The sequence below is a fragment of the Myotis lucifugus genome, unplaced genomic scaffold (assembly GCF_000147115.1).
Source record: "Myotis lucifugus unplaced genomic scaffold, Myoluc2.0 scaffold_7, whole genome shotgun sequence".
Lineage (NCBI taxonomy): Eukaryota > Metazoa > Chordata > Mammalia > Chiroptera > Vespertilionidae > Myotis > Myotis lucifugus.
The window spans coordinates 1,886,576-1,909,587 of NW_005871055.1; the positions used below are offsets into that span (position 1 = coordinate 1,886,576).

The following is a 23,012-nucleotide window of genomic DNA, read 5'->3' on the forward strand; positions in this document are numbered from 1 at the left end:
TTATTATATTTTATTGATTTTTTATAGAGAGGAAGGGAGAGAGATAGTCAGAAACATCGATGAGAGAGAAACATCGATCAGCTGCCTCCTGCACATCTCCTACTGGGGATGTGCCCGCAACCCAGGCACATGCCCTTGACCGGAATCGAACCTGGGACCTTTCAGTCCACAGGCCGACACTCTATCCACTGAGCCAAACCGGTTTCAGCGATAGTAGTTTATATTTTTAACTGTATAAGGTAGGGTGAGAAAAGTATTTGTATGTCAAAACAAGTTCAAGAGAAGAGTCATTGTCAGTATCAAATTGAAACAGAGGCTGATTATTATATCTTTTTTGAAAACCTTTTTTTAAAAATAAATCTTTATTGTTCAAATTATTACAGATGTTCCTCTTTTTTCCCCCCATAGCTCCCCTCCACCTGGTTCCCACCCCACCCCATGCCCTTACCCCCGAGCCACTGTCCTCATCCATAGGTGTAAGATTTTTGTCCAATCTCTTCCCGCACCCCTCATACCCTCTTCCCACTCACTTTCTATGTCCCTACTTCTATTATATTCACCAGTTTATTCTGTTCATCATATTTTTTTAACTGACTTCATTTTTAGATTCACTTGTTGATAGATATGTATTTGTTGTCGCTTTGTTGTTCATAATTTTTATCTTTACCTTTTTCTTCTTCTTCCTCTTCTTAAAGGATACCTTTCAGCATTTCATATAATACTGGTTTGGTGGTGATGAACTCCTTTAGCTTTTTCTTGTCTGTGAAGCTCTTTATCTGACCTTCTATTCTACATGATAGCTTTGCTGGGTAGAGTAATCTTAGTTGTAGGTTCTTGCTATTCATCACTTTGAATATTTCTTGCCACTCCCTTCTGGCCTGCATGGTTTCTGTTGAGAAATCAGCTGACAGTCGTATGGGTACTCCCTTGTAGGTAACTAACTGTTTTTCTCTTGCTGCTTTTAAGATTCTCTCTTTGTCTTTTGCTCTTGGCATTTTAATTATGATGTGTCTTGGTGTGGTCCTCTTTGGATTCCTCTTATTTGGGGTTCTCTTTGCTTCCTGGACTTGTAAATCTATTTCTTTCACCAGGTAGGGGAAATTTTCTGTCATTATTTCTTCTAATAGGCTTTCAATATCTTGCTCTCTCTCTTCTTCTTGCACCCCCATAATTCGGATGTTGGTACGTTTGAAGTTGTCCCAGAGGATCCTTACACTATCTTCATATTTTTGGATTCTTTTTTCTTTTTGCTTTTCAGGATGGGTGTTTTTTGCTTCCTCATATTTCAAATCTTTGACTTGATTCTTGCGATCCTCTAGTCTGCTGTTGGATCTCTGCATATTATTCTTTATTTCAGTCAGTGTATGCTTAATTTCTGACTGGTCCTTTTCCATTTTTTTGGCATTCTCATTAAGATCCTTGAAGGTCTCACTAAGTTCCTTGGAGGTTTGTAGAAGATTCTTGAGTAACCTTATAACTGTGGTTTTGAACTCTATATCCAGTAGTTTGCTTTCCTCCTTTTCTTTCATTTGTGACATGTTTCTTTATCTCTGCATTTTGGCTGCTTCCCTGTGTTGATAGAGTGGCTTTGTGTGGTAGGTGTCCTATTGGGCCCAGTGGCTCAGCCTCCCCAATCACCTGAGATGGACACTCTTGGTGCACCCCTTTGTGGGCTGGGTGCACAGTCTTATTGTAGTTAAGCCTTGATTGTTGTTGGTATCCCTGGGAGGAAATGACCTCCAGGCCAATTCACTGTGAGGACCCGCTGTGTCTATAGTGGAAGAAATGCTGTGAAGACACCCTTATGGGGCAGGATTTGCTTCAGTGGGGATTTGGTGCTCACTGAGTCTGCCTCTTGAGTGTGTCACTTATGGATGTGAGGAGTTGAAATCTGGTGTCTGACCACTGGGTATACTGGCTCCTGGATGTCCAAGGAGGTGCAAAGTCAGCTGCTGCGTGAGTCCACCCAGCAGGAGCTACAACGAGATCTGCAGATTTCTCCTCTTTGGGGTTTGGAAGTTTTGGAGCTCTCTGACCCAGCTGCAGTTTGTTAGGTTAGGCTGCGAAAGGACAGGCAATTCATTTGCGCCGCTGCTCACAGCTTGGGTGGGGTTGTAAATTGGGTGGGGCGAGGTCTCAGAGAATCACCAGGGCAGAGCAAACAGTGATGGTTGTCCGTCAGCCGTCTCCGCATCTCCGCATCCCCATGTCCTGCGCCCCCACAGTAACAATGATCCCTGCGAGCAGCTCTGCAAGAAAGCCACCCTCACTTTCCGACCTGCTGCCAGACAATCCAGTTTCTCCCTGGAGGAGTCTGGGTCCCTAGAGTCTCGCTGGAAACGAGTTCAGAGCAGTCGGGAGCTTGTATCTCCCTTCTGATTGAAAAAAAATGCACGCCCAGTTGCAGTCGTTTCGCGCGCCTGTGTACCTCTGCTCTTGCCGCCTCCGCACCTCCTACCCAGTCTCAATGAGCTTTTTTCTTTCCTTCTAGTTGTAGAACTTCCACTCAGCCAGTTTTCTTGTGGTTCTGGATGATGGCCGTTTTGTCTTTTAGTTGTAGTTTTAATGTGGTTGTGGGGGGCGGCACATACAGGTATATACCTTATGCCGCCATCTTGGTTCTCCCCTGAAAACCTTTTTATTGAGAAGTATTACACATATCTTAGTAAGTATACAGATACCACTGAAATTAAGTAGAATTTTATGCTCTACTAGAGGCCCGGTGCACGAAATTCGTGAACGGGTAGGGTCCCTAGGCCTGGCTGGTGATCAGGGCCAATTGGGGCCTTCTGGCTGCTGGCCAGAGCCTCCCTTCACTCCGCACCGCCCCCTGGTAGTCAGCGCACATCATAGCAAGCAATCAAACTCCCAGTCTAACTCCTGAGGGGACACTTTGCATATTAGGCTTTCATTCATTCATATATATATATATATATATATATATATATATATAGAGAGAGAGAGAGAGAGAGAGAGAGAGAGAGAGAGAGAAATAGATTGTCCTAGAATTTAGGGAGGAGAAAATTGTTACTCAAACATTATGGTTACTGTCCTGGCCAGTGTTGTTCAGTGGATAGAGCATTGACCCACACATGGAAGGGGCTCTGGTTCGATTCCTAGTCAAGGGCAAAACATACCTGGGTTGCAGGTTCGATCCCAGCCCCAGTTGGGCGTATGCAAGAGGCAACCAATCTATAATGTTTCTTTCTCTCCCTCTCCCTCCCTCCCTCCTTCCCTTTCACTCTCTAACAATCAATGGAAAAAATTTCCTCAGTTGAAGATTAACAAATAAACAAGCACAAATTATCATTACTTACCTGTCCCTTTTAGAGATATGTAGCTGAAAGGATTTACAAGCTTATAATCACACGGGTAATTAGTTGACCAACGTTTCTATATTTTGAAAATATTACTACTGACGACCCTTTTCAATTGTCTTACCTTTGTTGAAAGTACTTTAAACGTACTCTGTTCTGGTATTATAGAATGAAGAAGTCTCAGATTCAAATTGTAATCCTCTTCAGCAGGAAGTTTCACCAAAGCAGACAACTAACGAACACAAAATTAGCAGCACGTTTTATAAATTTATATAATGAAGGGTAAAATACTTAAACTAAGTACAATTACAGAACTTCAATACGTTGCAGAATATTTTAAACACAGATTTATGAACCTCAAAATAATCCATTTTTAAAACCTGGTATCCTTCACATGGATTCTCACATACACAATTAAGTTAAATAGTGGAAAATAATGTTTCAAAACACATACTTAATATTTAAATCTCAAGGAAACAGAATATAGTGAGCATAATGACACAGTATAAAAGAAAATATTCATATGCCACTAACTCTATCATAAAGTTTTCTACTAAATGCTGAGAAACCAAAATATTAAAAGTCATATTCATTTACTATAGTTACTAAGTAACTATATTAAAAAACCAAGATATTAAAAGTCATATTCATTTAATATAGTTAAATTCTAAGATGTATAAATTATACAATAAGTAGACCTTTCTTCATGAAGTATATACCACACAAATATAAACAAATCACATTTTACTAGCACCTTTTATATTTGTTAGTCAAGTTCTGCTTTGAATTAAAAATCTAAAGAACGTACATCTAACTATAACCTACCGTATACATACTCTTATCTCAAAACTTAAAATGATGCAAATTGAAAGCAATGCTTTAGATTTCCATCAGCATTTTCCACATAATCTCAGAAAGAAATGACATATCTGATAAACTGCTATAGATTACTCTGCAACATACTATATTTGCAAATAAAAGTATTTACTCTCAACATAAAAAATAGTTCAAACACTAATGACCTTTTTTTCTGAAAATTCCACATTTACGTCATTCTTCTGAACATTCTTAATCATAAGTGTAATGATTACTTGAGATTCTGTTTGATACCAGTCATACCTATTAAAAAAGAAAAAAGAAACTTAAAACAGAAATTCTAATTTTCTTATTGTTGCTTATGTTTTGTCAAGATAAAAACTACAATCTGATAAACAATAGCTCCACCTTAAGGAACAAACTAGCACAGCAACTGATGATACACAAATAATTTTACGAAACTAATTTCCTACGATCTGTAGTGATAGAACAGTACAGATGGTAATGTATAGGATGCCTCAAACCTTTCCATTGGATTTAAATACTTACATGATTTTTGGGGTATTCACTTATATGTTTAATTGTGTTGTGCTTAAGCTAATGTTAAAGAAATTTATCCCAAACGGCTAACAGTTATTATACACCATCAATAGTTTCACACTCTCATTTCAATCTAATACTAAAAGAAACACTTCTAATCCCAACTTTACAGATGAACAGATACAAGCTCAGAAAGGTGAAGCAATCAGTCAGTGGCAGTTGTAACACTAGATGCAGGTCAGCTTCAATGATCTCTTAACTCAGCGGTTCTCAACCTGTGGATCACGACCCCTTTGGGGGTCAAACGACCCTTTCACAGGGGTCGCCTAAGACCATCAGAAAACACATATATAATTACATATTGTTTTAGTGATTAATCACTATGCCTTAATTATGCTCAATTTGTCACAATGAAATTGGGGGTCACCAAAACATGAGGAAGTGTATTAAAGGGTCGCGGCATTAGGAAGGTTGAGAACCACTGTCTTAACTGAAGCTAGGAACCAACAGCCCTGAGCACGGGGAAGCAAAAGGAAATGAGCTAAAATTAAAATAATTTAAAGTTTAACTCATCCTGCCAAGCATAACATTAAATACATTATCCTTTTTCAATCTCAAGGTATGTGGGAAAACTAGTGTGCCTAGAGATTCTGTGTATCTTTCCCACTGAAAGCTCCAAAAATAAAAGAATCCTCACATTCAAATTAAACTAGGCTAGAGCCCGGTGCACAAAAATTTGTGTACTCGGGGGGTCCCTCAGCCTGGCCTATGCCCTCTTGCAGTGTGGGACCCCTCGGAGGATGTCCACCCCATTGGGGACTCTCACCCCATGGAGGTTTGGCCAGCCTGGGTGAGGGGCTGATGGCTGCTTTCAGGCTGGCCACACCCCCTTTAGGGTGGGGGGGTCCCTACTGGGGTACCTGGCCAGTCTGGGTGAGGGGCTGAGGGCCATTTTCAGGCTGGCCAAGCACCCTGGCGACGTAAGCTCCCAGCCTCTCCTTTTTTTTCTTCTTTTTTTATTCTGGGATTTATTTACCTTCTATAATTGAAACTTTGTTGCCTTTAGCGGAGGCCTGTGGAAAGCTTGGCTTCCTCCATCACCAGGGGCAACCCACTCCTGCTCGCGCCCAGCTCTGAGGCCACGGCCTGCTGAAAGCAGGTATCTGGGGTTTGTTTACCTTCTATAATTGAAACTTTGTTGCCATCACTGGAGCTGAGAGCCGGCTCCTGCTCACTCCAGCTCCATGGCCACGGCTGGCTAAAAGCAGGTATCTGGGGTTTGTTTAGCTTCTATAATTGAAACTTTGTTGCTTTCAGTGGAGCTCAGAGCCAGGCCATGGCAGGCGGGGAACCTTGGCTTCCTCCATCACTGGAGCAAGCAAGCCTCCTGCTCGCTCCAGCTCTGTGGCTGCCGGCCGCCATCTTGGTTGGGTTAATTTGCATATAGTCGCTCTGATTGGCTGGTGGGCGTGGCTTAAGGCATAGCAAAAGTATGGTCAATTTGCATGTTTGTCTTTTATTAGTATAGGATTATAAACTCCTTGAGGTCAAAGCTATTTATCTATTGTGCCACTATTATTTTCCCAGGACCAAGCAAAGTGCCTAGAACACAGTGTATTTATTAAATAAATGTTGGAATATTTTATGCTCCAAAAATCATAACTATTTGATCTTTATGTATCCTACCCTGCTGCTGCCACCAAAGTTCCTCGTATACTTGGTACTTGGAGAATCATCCTCTATCTCCCCACAAAGAACACGAATTAGCCCTGGCCGATGGTTCAGTTGGTTGAAGCATCATCCCATGCAAAGGTTGTAGGTTCGATCCGCAGTCCTGGCACATATCTAGGTTGTGGGTTCAATCCCAGTCAGGATGCGTATGGGAAGCAACCGATCAATGTTTCTCTCTTACACTGATGTTTCTCTCTCTTTCTCTATCAAATCAATAAACATATCCTTGCGTAAGGTTTAAACATTTTTTAATTAAAAAAAAGAATATGAATAAATTATTTTAACATTTCCAAGCCATTTCAGGTAATTAAAATGCACCTGATTAAAGAAAGAAACTTTAAGCATCTCAGTTTCCCTCTGAAATTCAGTGAGGATGCAAAGCTCCAAATCAATTCCTTGTGTTTCTGTTACAGTCCTCAGAATACAAGTTGTACACATGGCTAATAAATAATTTAAACTAAATTCAAATACTTGTTATTAAATGCTTATTCATTATTATAATTGCTGCCCTCAACAACAGTTATTTTCAACTCATAAAAAATTTACTCCAAATATAAAAGGCAGGTCAAGTTACAATTCTATCAAGCCTACTACCAACTTATTTACCTGTGTATTAATAACTTAATTGGAAGAGGCTCTCCTTCATATATGGAAAGGTGACATAACACAAAACAAATTTAAAGCAGACAAATGATCTGAATTTAACCTTAATTTAAGTATAATACTAATCAGTAAACAGCCTTAGAATTAGTTTTTCCAGGCTATAATATGATTTTTATAATATGATTTTAAGAAGCACTTAAAATCACAGGGTAAGGACTTGCTTATTATTAAACAACAGGGGTATTTTTCCCCTTAGGCATATTTATCATGCATTGTTTTATGAAAAAGAAACACTTACTTGATTTTTGACTGAGGAGTCCTCTGGGATACAGACTGAGGCAAGTTGAAAGAGAAAAGATTTTTCCAAGTTAGCTTAGCAACCGTGTATCAAATGTACATATTATTAATTACCTAGTGCTATAGTTTGATATGGAATAAACTACATGAGAACTTCCTTCAAAGACAAACCCTGGGACCATAGTTATTAAATAACACTAGGCTTCACACAAAAATTAGAGTAATTCAGCATTTTTAATTTTATTAGTTTCAATTTTAAGAAAATATTTTTCTTTCAAAAGCATATAAACAACTTTCTAAAGGTATGATTGAAAAAGGTTACATATAAAATGTCAAGTTCCAAGACTGAGTAACTCTCTAAACTGAAAATAGTAACATTAAAAAACTTTTTTTTAGCCCTAGCTGGTTTGGCTCACTGGATAGAGTGCTGGCTTTCAGACTGAAGGGTCCCAGGTTCAATTTCAGTCAGGGGCACATGCCAGGTTGCAGGCTTGATCCCCAGAAGGGGGCGTACAAGAGGCAGCCAATCAATGATTTTCTCTCATCATTGATGTTTCATCCCTCCTTCTCCCTTCCTCTCTGAATTCAATAAAAATATATTTTAAAAAATTTATTTTAGGCATAACAATGGCAACTAACACTGCTCTGGAACATATGAAGCAACACTTACATGGTGCCCTCCTGATAACATCTTACTCCATTTATGGCGTCTCTACAACAAACATCCTACCTTGCCCATCAAGAAACAAAGTGAATCTTGATCAAGCCATACTTCCCTAAACTACATTATGTGCCAGTTAAGACTATGTAAAATCTAAAGAACCTGCCCTGTGTTATAGGTGGCCTCTAAGTTGCTCCTAAATAAAAAGGGAGGAGTTGGGGTTTGGAGGAAGAAAGTAAAACCACTTGAGAAAGCTGAATCTAACTCAAATTTACTCTCCAGTGTTAACTATTGAGAAACACCTGAATTTAGATATTAAGTGGAGATCCTGACTAGAACAGATTCATCTTAGTACCAAAATAAAACTAGATTGCCCTAACTGGTTTGGCTCAGTGGATAGAGCATCAGCCTGCGGACTCAAGGGTCCCGGGTTCGATTCCGGTCAAGGGCATGTACCTTGGTTGAGGGCACATCCCCAGTAGGGAGTGTGCAGAAGGCAGCTGAATCGATGTTTCTCTCTATCCCTCTCCCCTCCTCTCTGTAAACAATCAATAAAATATATTTTAAAAAAATAAAAATAAAACTAGATTGAACTACAGTGGGGCCTTGACTTACGAGTGTCCCGACTAAGGAGTTTTTCGAGATACGAGCCGTCTCTCGGCCGACTTTTTGCTTTGGTTGAGAGCTAAAATTCGGGTTATGAGCCAGCTTCAGATACCCCACCGCTAGTTGGCACAGCGAACGTCACAGTGAATGCCACAACATCAGCCCAGCATCACGTGTCTCACTCGTTCATTTTATGATTTGACATACGAGTAATTTGAGTCATGAGCTCCGTCACGAAACTAATTAAACTCGTAAGTCAAGGCCCCACTGTATAGCAGTGATAACAAGCACTGTGACTAAGCTGTTTGTGTTACTAGACAGTCTTTGTTATTCAAATTCCACTGTTGTTTTCAGACATAATCCCAATTCCAAACATTATAAGGCCTGGACAAAAATACTACTAGGTGAAGAAAGCCAACTTTTAAACAGCTCCTTCAATCCATTCCCTACCTACTCATCACCCCTAGGAATATGAACAAGCCTAGAGACATGAGAATAGCCAGATATTGCTCACTTTTGGTGATGTTCAAAAATCTAGTCACTACATATGCGCATAACTGGCCTGATGCCCACAACAGCCTGCCTGAGTAGATTTGCTCTATGAGGCCCAGTATACACATGAAGAAAGCTCAAAGGACAAGTGACTTTCTCAATGTCACAGTGTAATTCTAGAAGACAGAAATGTAAATCTTCCTTTATGGATGAAAAAGAAATACTGAAAAAGGTTAAGTGATTGTCTATGAAGAGTTAGGACTACACACATATCTTCTAACTCCTTGTCATTTTATTTCTTGACTAAATATGTAGACGATCACTCCTAAAAACCATTAACCATAATTTAACTATGGTTTTATATATAAACCTAAGTTGGTTAAAACAAAAATTGAACAACTCTACTATAATTTGTAATAACAGAAAAAACTTGAATATTTTCATATCCAAAACAACATAAAACTAAGTTAGATAGAGATAAACATTTCCAAATTTTAATCTTTGTGTTTTAGCATACCATAACAAGCCCTGCAAGTACTTCCAAGGCAGAAATTAACTAACCTAAATTGTTGCTTTTCAGCAGAGAAAATAACTAATCACTCTGACCATACTAAAATATACCAAATCAACTAGAACCACACTAAATGCCTTAAAAGAGCCCAGTAATTTTCAAGACTATAAATTCCTATACTGCCCTGGCTGGTGTGGCTCAGTTGGTTGAACGTCATCCCATGTACGTCATGGGTTTAATTCCCATTCAGGGCAATGTTCGGGGTTGCAGGCTCAATCCCTGGTAGGGGGCATGCAGAAAGCAGCTGATCAATGTTTCTCTCTCTCTTCCCTTCCACCCCACCTTACCCCCTCCCACCCTCTCTCAAATCTCTATAAATCAATAAAAACAATTAAAAAAAAAAAACTTCTATACTTTTTTCACCAATGTTACTTCAGTTACTAAATAAACAAGTATTTAAATTGTATTGCTTAATATTTAACTGAGAGAAAGATCATTCTGATCTTTATCCTGTCTCAAATATGCAAGGCAATAATGTAATTAAGTAAAAACATGAAAAATAAAAACTTTGGACTTACCGCCATTAATTGTGACTCTATTAAAAAACATAAAAAAGAAACATTTTCAGATAACTGCATTTATAGGTAAAGTTATATACATGATTTCTATGGCACACACATACTGATTAAGCAAACCAATTCTCCATACATTCTAAATTTTAAAAAGTGGTTTAATTTTGCATCCTGGTTTAATTTTAACTCCTTAGTAATTGCATACCAGTGATACCATTGCAACACAAATTCATCCACACCTCCTTTCAACATAGCAAACTCAGAATACCTTTGGAAGAATTCCAGTCAAGATGCAGTGTAGGTAAAGGCAGTACTCACCTACCACATAAAAATTACAACTACAGAACAACCATCATTCAGAACCGCCTGAAATCTGGCTGAATGGAAATCCTACACCTGGGGAATTAAAGAAGCAGCTACATCAAGACTGGCAGGAGGAGTGGACATGGCAAATGGGTTGGTCCCACAACTACATGTAGCAGATAAAAATTGGGAGGGATATCTCAGTTGCAGAGGTCCCCTCTGAGGAGCAAAGGGTCCCAGCCCCACACCAGGACCCCCAGCCCAGAGTTCCAGTGCTAGGAAGAGAAGTTCTCATAACTTCTGGCTGAAAAAAACTGGTAGGAATTGATACTTGAGGGAGATGAGGGCTGCTGGAGCACCAGGCAGTTCCTCTTAAAGGGTCTGTGCACAATTACTGGAACTCACTCCCTCTAAGCTCCAGGCCAGCAGCTTGAAAGGCCTCAAAGCACCAGAGACTTACGGGAAGGAACTGAATTGCCTGGCAAGATGCGGGGAGGGGGGTGTCTTTTTCCCAGACTGAACTGTTGGCAGAAGCCATTATTCCTTTGATGAGCCCTTCCCTCACAGATCTGGCAAGCAGGGACCACATCTCAGATTCTATCAACCTGGTTCTCACTGTTTGCCCCCCACTGATAATTCTCTGAGGCCCTGCTCACTCAACTTTCTGGCCCACCCAAGCTGTTTCCATTGATTTTTCCATATGAATGACCTGTCTTGGCTCATGTTTCAGATTTTCCTAAAAATCTCTCAAACAAGCAGTATCTTACCTCAGTGAGCCCCATACCTCTCGCTAAGTGATACCAGGCTCAGAACTAGCAGTAGCCAGCTTAACCTCACCTGGATACCTTCAAACCCAGCACAAGTAGCAATATCTGGGTATCACTTTGTAGCACACACCAGGTGACCCCAGGCAGAACACAGGTGGTAGTTAACCTTAGCCGGCACCTCCTGGAGGCCCCAGAGCCAGTACACCCACTGAATAGCTTCAGACCACATTGCAGCACTATCACCCAACCACGTCCAGAAGCAAAACACCAAAGGGAGGGATTGTGCAGGCACCAGAGACCCACTGAATTAAGTCCTGTGGGGTGGGCCCCTGCACAGATGATTCTCCACCGTGATCGAGGTCGCAGCCAGCCCTAGCAGCTGATTGGCCTGGGGGAAAATCCCTCCCATTGATGTGTCAACAGCAATTAGACTCAACTACAAGAGGAAGGTGTACAGTGCCCACATGGTGGGTGCACCTCAGTGCCCAACTTGGGTGATCAGGGAGGCTATGCCACTGGACTCTACAGAAAACCTACTATGTTAGCCCACTCTACCAAGCTGGAGAGATGCAGCAGCTCTATCTAATACATAGAAACACAGGGAGGCTGCCAAAATGAGACAAAGAAACATATCCTAAATGAAAGAAAAGATCAGAACGCCAGAAAAAGAACTAAACAAAATGGAGACAAGCAATCTACTAAATGCAGAATTCAATCACTCTTTATAAGGATGCTCAATGAACTTAGGGGAAGAGGAGAAGAATTTAGTGAGAGCTTCAACAAACAGATAGGAAACATAAAAATGGAGATAGAAAATATAAAAAAAAAAAAAACTGTAGGAAGAAAACCAAGATGGCGGCATAGGTAAACACCGGAGATTGCTGCCTCGCACAACCACTTCAAAAATACAACTAAAAGACGGAACGGACACCATCCAGAACCACAGAAAGGCTGGCTGAGTGGAAATTCTACAACTAGAAGGAAAGAGAAAAGCATACCGAGACTCAGAGGAGGTGCGGTGCGGAAGTAAAATACAAAGGTGTGTAGGTGCATGCGGAGAGGGCTGGCGGCTGAGGACACGATTGTCTTTTTCAATCGGGAGGGAGTCTCAAGCTCTGAGCTCCATTTCTGGGCGAGTCTCTGGGGACCCAGACTCATATGGGAGAAACTGGACTGTCTGGCATCGGTCGGAACTCGAGGGCAGCTTTCTCTCAGAGGCACTCACAGCGATTGCCAGGGCCTCTGAGGGCAGGATTGAGAGCAGCCATACTGCTCGCTCCGCTCGCCCTGTTGATCCCCTGGGGCCCCGCCCCACCCAAGCTGTGCCCTGAGGCTTTTGCATATGAAAGGCCCGGCCCTTTATAATCTGAAAATTACTTAACAAACTGCAGCTGGCCCAAGGCCCCACGGCAACTTGCATTGCTTTACAGCTGGCTTCTGCTGGGTAGCCTCAGGCAGAGGCTAGATTAGCACCTCCTTAGATCCAAGAGCCAGTGTACCCAGTGGTCAGAGTGGGACCATCCAATTACAACTCCTCAGATCCATAAGGGACACACTCAGGGGGCAGATTCAGTGAGCACCAAAGCCCCACTGAAGCAAGTCCCGCCCCAGAAGGGTGTCTTCAGCACAGAAGTTCTCCCACTGTAGACAGAGCTGATTCTCACAGCCAATTGGCCTGGAGGTCAATTCCTCCCAGTGTTACCTACAACAATCAAGGCTTAACTACAACAAGACTGTGCACACAGCCCACAAAGGGGTGCACCAAGAGTGTCTACCTCAGGTAACTGGGGAGGCTGAGCCACTGGGCCCTATAGGACACCTAGCACAGAAAGCCACTCTATCCACACAGTGAAGCATAAAAAAAATGCCGAGACAAAGAAACAGGACACAAATGACAGAAATGGAGGAAAGCAAACTACTGGATATAGAGTTCAAAACCACACTTTTAAGGTTTTTCAAGAATTTTCTAGAAACCGCCGATAAACTTAATGAGACCCTCAAGAAATCTAGTGAGACCCTCGATGTTGTGATAAAGGACCAACTAGAAATTAAGCATACACTGACTGAAATAAAGAATATTATACAGACTCCCAACAGCAGACCAGAGGATCTCAAGAATCAAGTCAAAGATTTGAAATACGAAGAGGCAAAAAACACCCAACCGGAAAAGCAAAATGAAAAAAGAATCCAAAAATACGAAGATAGTGTAAGGAGCCTCTGGGACAGCTTCAAGTGTACCAACATCCGAATTATAGGGGTGCCAGAAGAAGAGAGAGAGCAAGATATTGAAAACCTATTTGAAGAAATAATGGCAGAAAACTTCCCCTACCTGGTGAAAGAAATAGACTTACAAGTCCAGGAAGCGCAGAGAACCCCAAACAAAAGGAATCCAAAGAGGACCACACCAAGACACATCATAATTAAAATGTCAAGAGCAAAAGACAAAGAGAGAATCTTAAAAGCAGCAAGAGAAAGACAGTCAATTACCTACAAGGGAGTACCCATACGACTGTCAGCTGATTTCTCAACAGAAACTTTGCAGGCCAGAAGGGAGTGGCAAGAAATATTCAAAGTGATGAATACCAAGAACCAACAACCAAGATTACTTTACCCAGCAAAGCTATCATTCAGAATTGAAGGTCAGATAAAGAGCTTCACAGATAAGGAAAAGCTAAAGGGGTTCATCACCACTAAACCAGTATTACATAAAATGCTGAAAGGTATCCTTTAAGAAGAGGAAGAAGAAGAAAAAGGTAAAGATACAAATTATGAACAACAACTACACATCTATCAACAAGTGAATCGAAAAATCAAGTGAATAAATAATCTGATGAACAGAATAAACTGTTGATTATAATAAAATCAGGGGCATAGAAAGGGAATGGACTGACTATTCTTAGGGGGGAAAGGGGTGTGGGGGATGCGGGAAGAGACTGGACAATAATCGTGCACCTATGGATGAGGACAGTGGGGGAGGAGGGTTGAGGGCGGAGGGTGGGGTGGGAACCGGGTGGAGGGGAGCTATGGGGGGAAAAAAGAGGAACAACTGTAATAATCTGAACAATAAAGATTTAATTTTAAAAAAAAACAACTGTAAAAAATAAAAAATACATTAACTGAAATGAAAAATATATTACAGAAAATCAACAGTGGAGTAGATCAAGCTGAGGACCATATCAGATTTGGAGGATAAGAAACAAAAAATAATCAGAACAGCAAAAGGAAAAAAGTATTTTAAAAAATGAAGATACTATTAGGAGTCTCTGGGACGGCTTCAAGCATAACAATGTTCACATCATAGAGGCGCCAAATGGAGAAGAGACACCAAGAAATTGAAAACCTATTTGAAAAAATAATGACAGAAAACATTGCTAACTTGGTGAAGGAAATAGACATACAAGTCCAAGAAGGACAGAGAGTCCCAAACAAGATGAACCCAAAGAAGCCCACACCAAGACACAAAATTAGAATGCAAAATGTTAAAGACAAACAGAAAATCTTAAAAGCAGCAAGAGAAAAGCAGTCAGTTAACTACAAGGGAGCTCCCATAAGACTGTTAGCTAATTTCTCAACAGAAACATTGCAGGCCAGGAGGGATTGGAAAGAAACATTCAAAGTGATGAAAAGCAGGGACCTACAACCAAGATTACTCTACCCAGCAAAGCTATCATTAGAATCTATGGACAGACAAAGAGATTCCCAGACAAGAAAAAGCTAAACCAGTATAATAAGAAATGTTAAAGGGTCTTCTTTAAGAAGAAGAAGAAAAAAGGATAAAAATATGAACAATAAGATGGCAATTAATCAACAATCATCTATCAACAATTTAAAAAACAAAATAAACAAGCAGAACAGAAACAGATTCATAAATATAGATAACATTTTGATGGTTGCCAGATTAGAGGGTTAGGAGGCACTGGGCAGATGGGTGAAAAAGGTGAATAGATTAAGAAGTACAAATTAGTTGTTACAGAATAGTCATAGGGATATAAAGTATAGACTAGAGAATGTAATCAATAATACTCTAATAAGTCAGATGGATGCAAGATTTATTGGGATAATCATCTAGTAAGTTATATACCGAGGTGTACAACTAAAACTAATATAATAATGTATGTCTACTATAATTGAAAAATTTTTTAACGATTAAAAAAAAAGCTTTAGCAAAAACCAGCTTCTCAGACGCTCCTTGGGAGAGTAGGAGTCAAATGACCTGGGCATTGTCAGGAACATACTGAAGGGAATGAGGAGAGAACCTGCTCACAAAAACAGGGCCCAAGTTGTGTGGGTGCATGACAGCCCCCAGGAGGATGCAACCCATCACCAAAGAGAGAAGGGTCTAGCACTTTACAGGTTATGCCTATTTTTTAAGTTGAATACTGGGGTAGGTCAGGCAGTCACTGGAACCTGAACCTTGAAAACATTATGCTAAGTGTAAGGAGCCAGTCACAAAAAACCATATACTGTATGATTCCATTTGTATAAAACTAGAGGCCCGGTGCACGAAATTCGGGGGTCCCTAGGCCTGGCTGGTGATCAGTGCCAATCGGGGCCTTCTGGCTGCTGGCCAGGGCCTCCCTTCTCTAGCTGCCAGCTGCTGACCAGGGTCTTCCTTCATTCTGTGCCACTCCCTGGTGGTCAGCGCACGTCATAGCAAGCAGTCAAACTCCCAGTTGAACTCCCGAGGGGACACTTGGTATATTAGCCATTTATTTATTTTTATATATATATATACACACACACACACACACACATACACACACACACACACACACACACACACATATATGATGTATATGTCCAGAATTGGCAAATCCATAGAGACAAAAAGTAAATTAGTGCTTTCTTAAGGCTGGGGAGCAATAGGGTTAGGAGACAATGGAGAAGAAAGAGTGCTAAAGGTTAGGGGTTTCTTTAGAGCAGTGGTTCTCAACCTTCCTAATGCCGCAACCCTTTAATACAGTTCCTCATGTTGTGGTGACCCCCAACCATAAAATTATTTTCGTTGCTACTTCATAACTGTAATTTTGCTACTGTTATGAATCGTACTGTAAATATCTGATATGCAGGATGTATTTTCATTGTTACAAATTGAACATAATTAAAGCATAGTGATTAATCACAAAAACAACATGTAATTATATATGTGTTTTCCGATGGTCTTAGGCGACCCCTGTGAAAGGGTCATTCGACCCCCAAAGGGGTCGCAACCCACAGGTTGAGAACCGCTGCTTTAGAGAGTGATGAAAGTTCTAAAATTGATTATGGTGATGGTTACACAATTTTTTTGATGGTTGAACAATTCCGTGAATATACTAAAAATCATTTAATTTTACACTTTAAATGGGTAAGTTTTATAGAATATGAATTCTATTTCAATAAAGCTGCTATAAATTTTTTTTTAAAGAATACCTTTGGAAGTTCCTATCTAAGGGAACATGCATTATTTACAAGGTATAAAGTAAAAAACAAATTTGATTAAATAAAAAATGTTGACCATTTACTCCTTTTTAAATTGAAAGACCATGAGAAATCTACATACTTACCATTCTGAGCTTCTTGACACCTTTTAATCCAGACAATAAAATCAGTATCTGCACCTAGAAAGAGCAAACTGACTGTAAAATCACTCATCTGCAAATCTAACATATTACTCAAGAAATACTTATTGACTACCTACTATGTTCCAAACAGTGCTGTAGGCCCTGAGGATTCAGCAGTGAATTAAACAGACAAAAATACCTATCCTAACAGAGCTTGCAGCAATCCTAATGTTATAGCTATAAATATACCAACAGGTTTAATATTTAGCTGTTCATCCTGAAGAATTCTAATTATTTTAAATTTAATTTTAACCAGTCAACCTTACCAGTTCCCAGATATAACGTACATTTTCCCTCACCCCTCTCCTCTTAAAGGAGCGTCTTCCTCTCTCACTAAGGAAAATCAGACCCAAAAAAGATTCCCAACATGTTAGAAAGGGGTGGAGGCTTAATAACCAGCAGCTGGAATGTGGTCTAGAAGCCTCTCTCAACCCGTTTGCTCTCCAATGAAGCTACCTACCTACTCTGTCTATTCTCGGTGGCTCTACTCCTTACCATGCCTATCCTCCAACACCAAGAAGCATCTTTATACTTTGTGAAGTTTTTTCATTCCAAGTTCCAAGGCAGCCAAGAACTATCTATAGTTAGTGAACTGTGTATTTACAGATAGCAATGTGATCATGTATATAAATTATTCACTTCTGAAGTTTCAGAACAATGACAATCGCTAAAATCACAGAATCTAATAAAATATGTTAGGAAAAATTATTAAAAGTACTCTTAAATAAACATTTACTAATTCAAACTAATTGCAGGCAAGATAATTCTGAAAAATAAGGATTAAAAATTTCTTACAATAAAGTTTTCTAATAATTTCTAATTTCTATAATTTAATTTCTAAGTGGAATGCAACTATATAGGTCTTGATACACACCCACACATTCATTCTAGTGGGGAATAATTACATCAAAATCCTAGATTTAAATAACCTTTTATTCAAAGTAATCAATAAATAAGCCAAACTTCCTACCATATAAAGGGGAGAGGGGTTAATATTATGAGTCATAAATGTTTTATCCTCTCTGATAATAACAGAAGCCTAATACTTTAATTTTTCCTAGAATTTAATTAAAAGACTAATTTGTTTTTAAATTAAATATCCTCAACAGCAATTTTACCAAAGAGAAGACAACTTCTTCTGAGGCCACCTCTGAAATAATTCTAATATAATCAAAGCATAATTTATTCAAAGAAGGAATTTAGGCAGAGAATCTTCAGTTGCTAAAGATAAGAAACAGAGCTTAGAAATCTAGAAGATGAAATGACTCATGTCTCTCTAGGGTTTTCAAACACACATCAAGGCACTAGACTCTAGAATTTGCTGAGTGATTTGCTAACTGAATAGCCAGCCATATTATTCAAGCATCACACTTGGGATAACCAAATTTGAGAATAACTCCTATTGCCTAGATCTCTTCCTTCCTAATTTGTAGGTTCCATTTGCAAAGTCTGGCCTAATGCCGTTTCTCAAGTAGGTATACAACAGAAAAGCAAATACTCAAAGCAGTATAGAGTAAATTTTTAAAAATATAATCATACAATATTTTAGAGCAGTGTTTCTCAAGCTCAGCACTACTAATATTTTGGACAAGATATTTCTTTGTTGTGGGGGACTGTCGTGTGCATTGCAGGATATTTAGCAGCATCCCTGGTCCCTACTCACCAGATGTGAGTAGCACATTCCCCATCCACTTGTCATGATAAACAAAAATCTCTCCAGACATTGCCAAATGTTCCCCAGGGAGCAAAATCAAAATCAGGAAGTTAGGAGCCATTGCTTTAGAGAATTGTGATAACACTCTATCGTAAGATGAAGATAAAATGACAGTACACAATTAAGGTCATGAGTCTACAATTATCTATGAGATTATTTACAACCACTGTCTTTTAGTATTTTGCAGGTTTTTTTGTTCTTGGCTCTTACTTCTATATATGTCCAGATAGCCATACTGCTGTGATAATTTTCATATATAGGTATCCCTTGCTTTTCGAAAATTCACAGTATGCCACTGCTTTTACAGAAGACCTATATTATTACTTGTGTTTGCTAAATGAAAAGAAAATCCAAGTAGGATTTTCGCTTTTACACAAAAAGTGAAAATAGCATTCACTGTTTGTTTTGCATGAGCCATTATAGAGGTAGTGTGCTCTCACCAATCACCTTCCCCAGGAACTAATCAGCATCTCAGCATTGACCTTCCATGGCTTTAAACTATGTCTGTACGCATCTGTGCTTTATCTCTATTTATTTTGTGTATCTGTTAGCAAGATGTATCTTAAGGTATTAGAAAACCCTACGAGAGCTTGTAAGGGTGTTTGTGCACTTAGCATAAAACAGAACGTAATTAAGGATGTTGATTGTGATGAACAAAACAAAGACATTCTATGTACATTGAACCTGCCTGCGTCCACCACAGAGAGAGAAGGAAACTTGAAAGGTGCCAAAGTGACTATTGGTTCTGCTAATAACAAAGTAGCTGGCACCCAGTATAGATGAAATGAAGATTATTGTTTGAGTGATAGGTGTACAAAATGTGGTGTTCTGTTATCATATACTTCATGAGAAATCAGTCAAGTCTTTTTAATAAGTGAAACTACACAGCACAAATATTATTTCTACCTTATACAAGCTGTGTATTTATCATATCATTGCTGCTTTTACTATCTATTATTGTAGGTTGTATGTATTATTTGGTATGTTATTTTTTGGGACTGGGAATACTCAAAATACTTTGCATATATATCAATGATAATTACTTCTTCACTTTACACCATTCTGGCTTATAAAGTTTCATAGGGATGGCTTTACTTTCAAATGGCAGGGAAAACTTGCATTTCTCTCAAAAAGATGACCTTAGCGCTGGTCAGTGTGGCTCAGTTGGGTGGGCATCATCCTGTGCACCTAAAGATTGCTGGTTCGATTCCCAGTCAGGACACATGCCCAGTTTTTGGGCTCAAGCCCCGGTAGGGGGTGTGCAGGAGGCAGGCTATCATATATTTTGCTCTCACATCTATGTGTGTGTGTTTTTTCTCTTCCTTCCTCTCACTCTCTAAAAAAATAAAATTTTAAAAATTCTTTTAAAAGACATGAAATACAACACTCTCAAAGGTCCATGTTTCTTCCGTGCCCTGTATCACAATTTACTTAAACTAACACTTCACTTCTCAATAGAAATCTTTGTTATAAGATTTCCTGAATCAGTAATCTGAATAACACTTAAAATAAATAGACTTCTGAACATCAGAACGAATTAAACTTTCACTTGTTGCCGGAAGCCAATTCCAGCATGTCATAATTGCAAGAGTTTCATCAAAAGGTTGATGGAACTTGGGGACTCAACAAGGGCCGAGTCACATATGTCACCTGTTGGGAATGGCTGATGGCATTTCCCCAAACCTGAAAAGGATGCATTAAATTGATTGTTTGCTGCCAGACAGCCCAGGGCATCTTAATCTACATGTTATTGCCTCCTACTGGCCAAACACCTGAATAGCTGTAGGCTAACATTTCCTCAAATCTGACAATGGACTCTGTAAATGAAACCTACCCTTTGAAGTATATATCTCTGCCTCACCTCAGGACAATTTGTGTTAATAAAAAGCATGGGGTCCTGAGACGGAGAGAACTTAGTTTCTTTAGCTAGGCTCCTCTGACCCCCAATGCCTTTCAGAATTATATTTTGTCACTGGACTCTTAAGTTACACACAGCCCCTTTTCCAGATTGCTGAACCCTTTTTAATGCTGAAACAAGAACCCGGCAACTTGTCTATTAGGAAAAAATAGCTTCTAATGGTAAAGCTTATCAGGGATTTAAATACTAAAGAAAGGCCAATTTAATCAATATCTAAGTAAACCCAAATTCTGCAATCAACACAAAATACCACTAAAAGGAAAAATAATGGAATTGGGTTTCCATAATTGAGATCACACCAACAAAATTCAGCTACAGTATTTAAGAAACAAAAGAAATAAATGGATCAACTTATAATTCCAATACTTACTATCTAATTTCTGTCCTTCTGTAAATGTTTCCAGAGCAGCAGCATAGTTTTTTTTATGGTATTCACATATCCTGTATGAACATATTAAAAATAAATGCCACACACATGAGATTATGAAAAATAGCATTCTTTCTTAAATATATCCTACTATTGTTTTCTAAAATAATCTATGTAACTTCTAATTCCCATTAATATCCAATTTTAGAATCCATATCAGAAGGAATTTCTTGCTTTTAATTGTATACACTTGCTTATTCCAAAACATAGTTATAAAAAGGAATTAAAGAAGTTTCTTAATTAAAGGAAAGTCCCATCAACAGAAGCAAGCTGGGAAATCAACAGTAGCAGTAAAATAATACACAGATAGAGAGTTTTCATAGCACTAAATGTAGCCTCCTGTCCAACTTGGTTGAGGAATAAATGTTCTCTAGTCAAAGGCAGTAAATTCAAAATAATGAACAGTTTAATCTATACCTTGCAGTTACTTCAATCTTCACTATTTTAAAATATACTACATATACATCTCCTATCACATACTGCAGTTAATACAATAATAGAAACATAAATTATATTTAAAATTGAATCCTATCTCAGCTATACAATGTATGAATACAGAATTTACTATTTATATAAAGCTTACCACTAATTCATTCAACAATTTAAACACCTATCAATTGTCCAGATCCAACAAAAAGAATAGTTATTGCATACCCTTTTCTCAGCATAGCAGTGGGATTATATGGATTAAATTCAAGAGATTTCTTTGCATCAGCAACAGCATCTATATATATTAAAAAAAAAAAATTTTTGTCAGCTTTTTACAGATCCTAACAAATATTACACATAAAATTTGAATCAGGTTTATGTTTTTAAGTTGGTAAAATGGACAAGTGGTTTTAAATTAGGAAAAGCTAATTCAAGATATAACCCAATAAATATTACCCTCATATCTTCCTATTAGTCTAGTATTTAACTTCCTTTATAAAGCTCTCAGTCAGTGAATAAAGCTGTGTGTTACAAAGCTCACCTAATTTTCTCATTAACATCATTCATGCAATTTGACTCAAGGTATTTAATTTTTCCCTACCCAGACTAATTAAAGTTAAACAAGTAATAAAGAAATACATTCCTTATAAAAAATGCAAATAAGAACATTTCATTTAAATACTCTGTAAAACAGTAAATACGATGCTAATCTGTTAGCATATCCAATAACCACAAATGAAATCTGTATAAATTCTCTACCCACTGAAGAAGGGATATCCATAAAATTTAAATGGTTATTGCTTAACATAGTTTGTCACATTTCAGCTACTTCACCTTGTATGAAAGACCAATTTAAAAATCCTCAAAGATAATCTCTATTTTACTTGATTCATTGTATCATGGGCAAAATTTATAATTAACACTTAAAGAAGAAACAATATATTTTGTAAGAAAAGTTACCACAGTAATTCCCAAGAAGGATGTGACAATAAGCTCTTTGACAATAATATTGTGCATCATCTGGTTTCTGTTCCAAGGCCTTAGTCAGCTCCTACAAGCACAAACATATTGAGTATAAGTAATCTGGTTTTTAAAAGTCACTGAATTCTAATTAAATATGATTTTTAATCAAATAAACTATTGCCATAAGCTATTTGGAGCAAAGATAACAGAAACAAGCTAGGAGCTTTTCTTTGCAAGAGGGTCAATATCTCCCCTCTCCTGCCCTCTCCCCAGTAAGCCCACAGTTCCTGGCTTACAGTAGATACTCAATAAATGGTAATTATCACCTCATTTATTCTGAAGAGTTTAGTTGATATACACTGACCATCATAGATTTTTCTCCTTCTAATGTAGAGAAGACTCAAAATCATACAGAATTTGAAATGCCTAGAAAATATGAAGCTGTCCAATAAAATAAAATAAAAAAGAGCCCTGGCCAGGTGACTCATTTGGTTGGAGCAAAGTCAATGTGTGGCTATTGAAATAGTTTAACTAGAATGGAATACGGGTTCCATTCCCCCCAGTCAGGGCACATACCTAGGTTTTGGGTTCAATCCCTGGTCGGAGAGTGTACAGTAGGCAATGATCGATGTTTCTCTCACATTGATATTTATTTTCTCTCTCTCCCTTCCTCACTCTCTAAAATCAATAAAAACATATCTTCAGGTGAGGATTAAAAGAAAAAAACTGAATGTTTATCTAG

General features: G+C 38.7%; 1 protein-coding gene across 5 annotated transcripts in view; it reads right to left on the minus strand.

The window, feature by feature from the left end:
- Positions 1 to 23,012, minus strand: part of SUGT1 (SGT1 homolog, MIS12 kinetochore complex assembly cochaperone) — a 66,152-nt gene that overhangs the window by 30,632 nt on the left and 12,508 nt on the right. For 2 of the 5 annotated variants that reach the window (XM_014448601.2, XM_023748093.1), the window contains 8 exons: positions 22,268 to 22,358; positions 21,533 to 21,602; positions 20,822 to 20,892; positions 16,763 to 16,816; positions 10,153 to 10,169; positions 7,306 to 7,340; positions 4,340 to 4,436; positions 3,442 to 3,549 (listed from right to left, as the gene is read on the minus strand). In XM_014448601.2, the coding sequence (XP_014304087.1) occupies positions 3,442 to 3,549; positions 4,340 to 4,436; positions 7,306 to 7,340; positions 10,153 to 10,169; positions 16,763 to 16,816; positions 20,822 to 20,892; positions 21,533 to 21,602; positions 22,268 to 22,358 (543 nt within the window). The remainder of the gene's footprint in view (positions 1 to 3,441; positions 3,550 to 4,339; positions 4,437 to 7,305; positions 7,341 to 10,152; positions 10,170 to 16,762; positions 16,817 to 20,821; positions 20,893 to 21,532; positions 21,603 to 22,267; positions 22,359 to 23,012) is intronic. The other 3 variants (XM_023748092.1, XM_023748101.1, XM_023748096.1) reach the window with 3 other exon arrangements.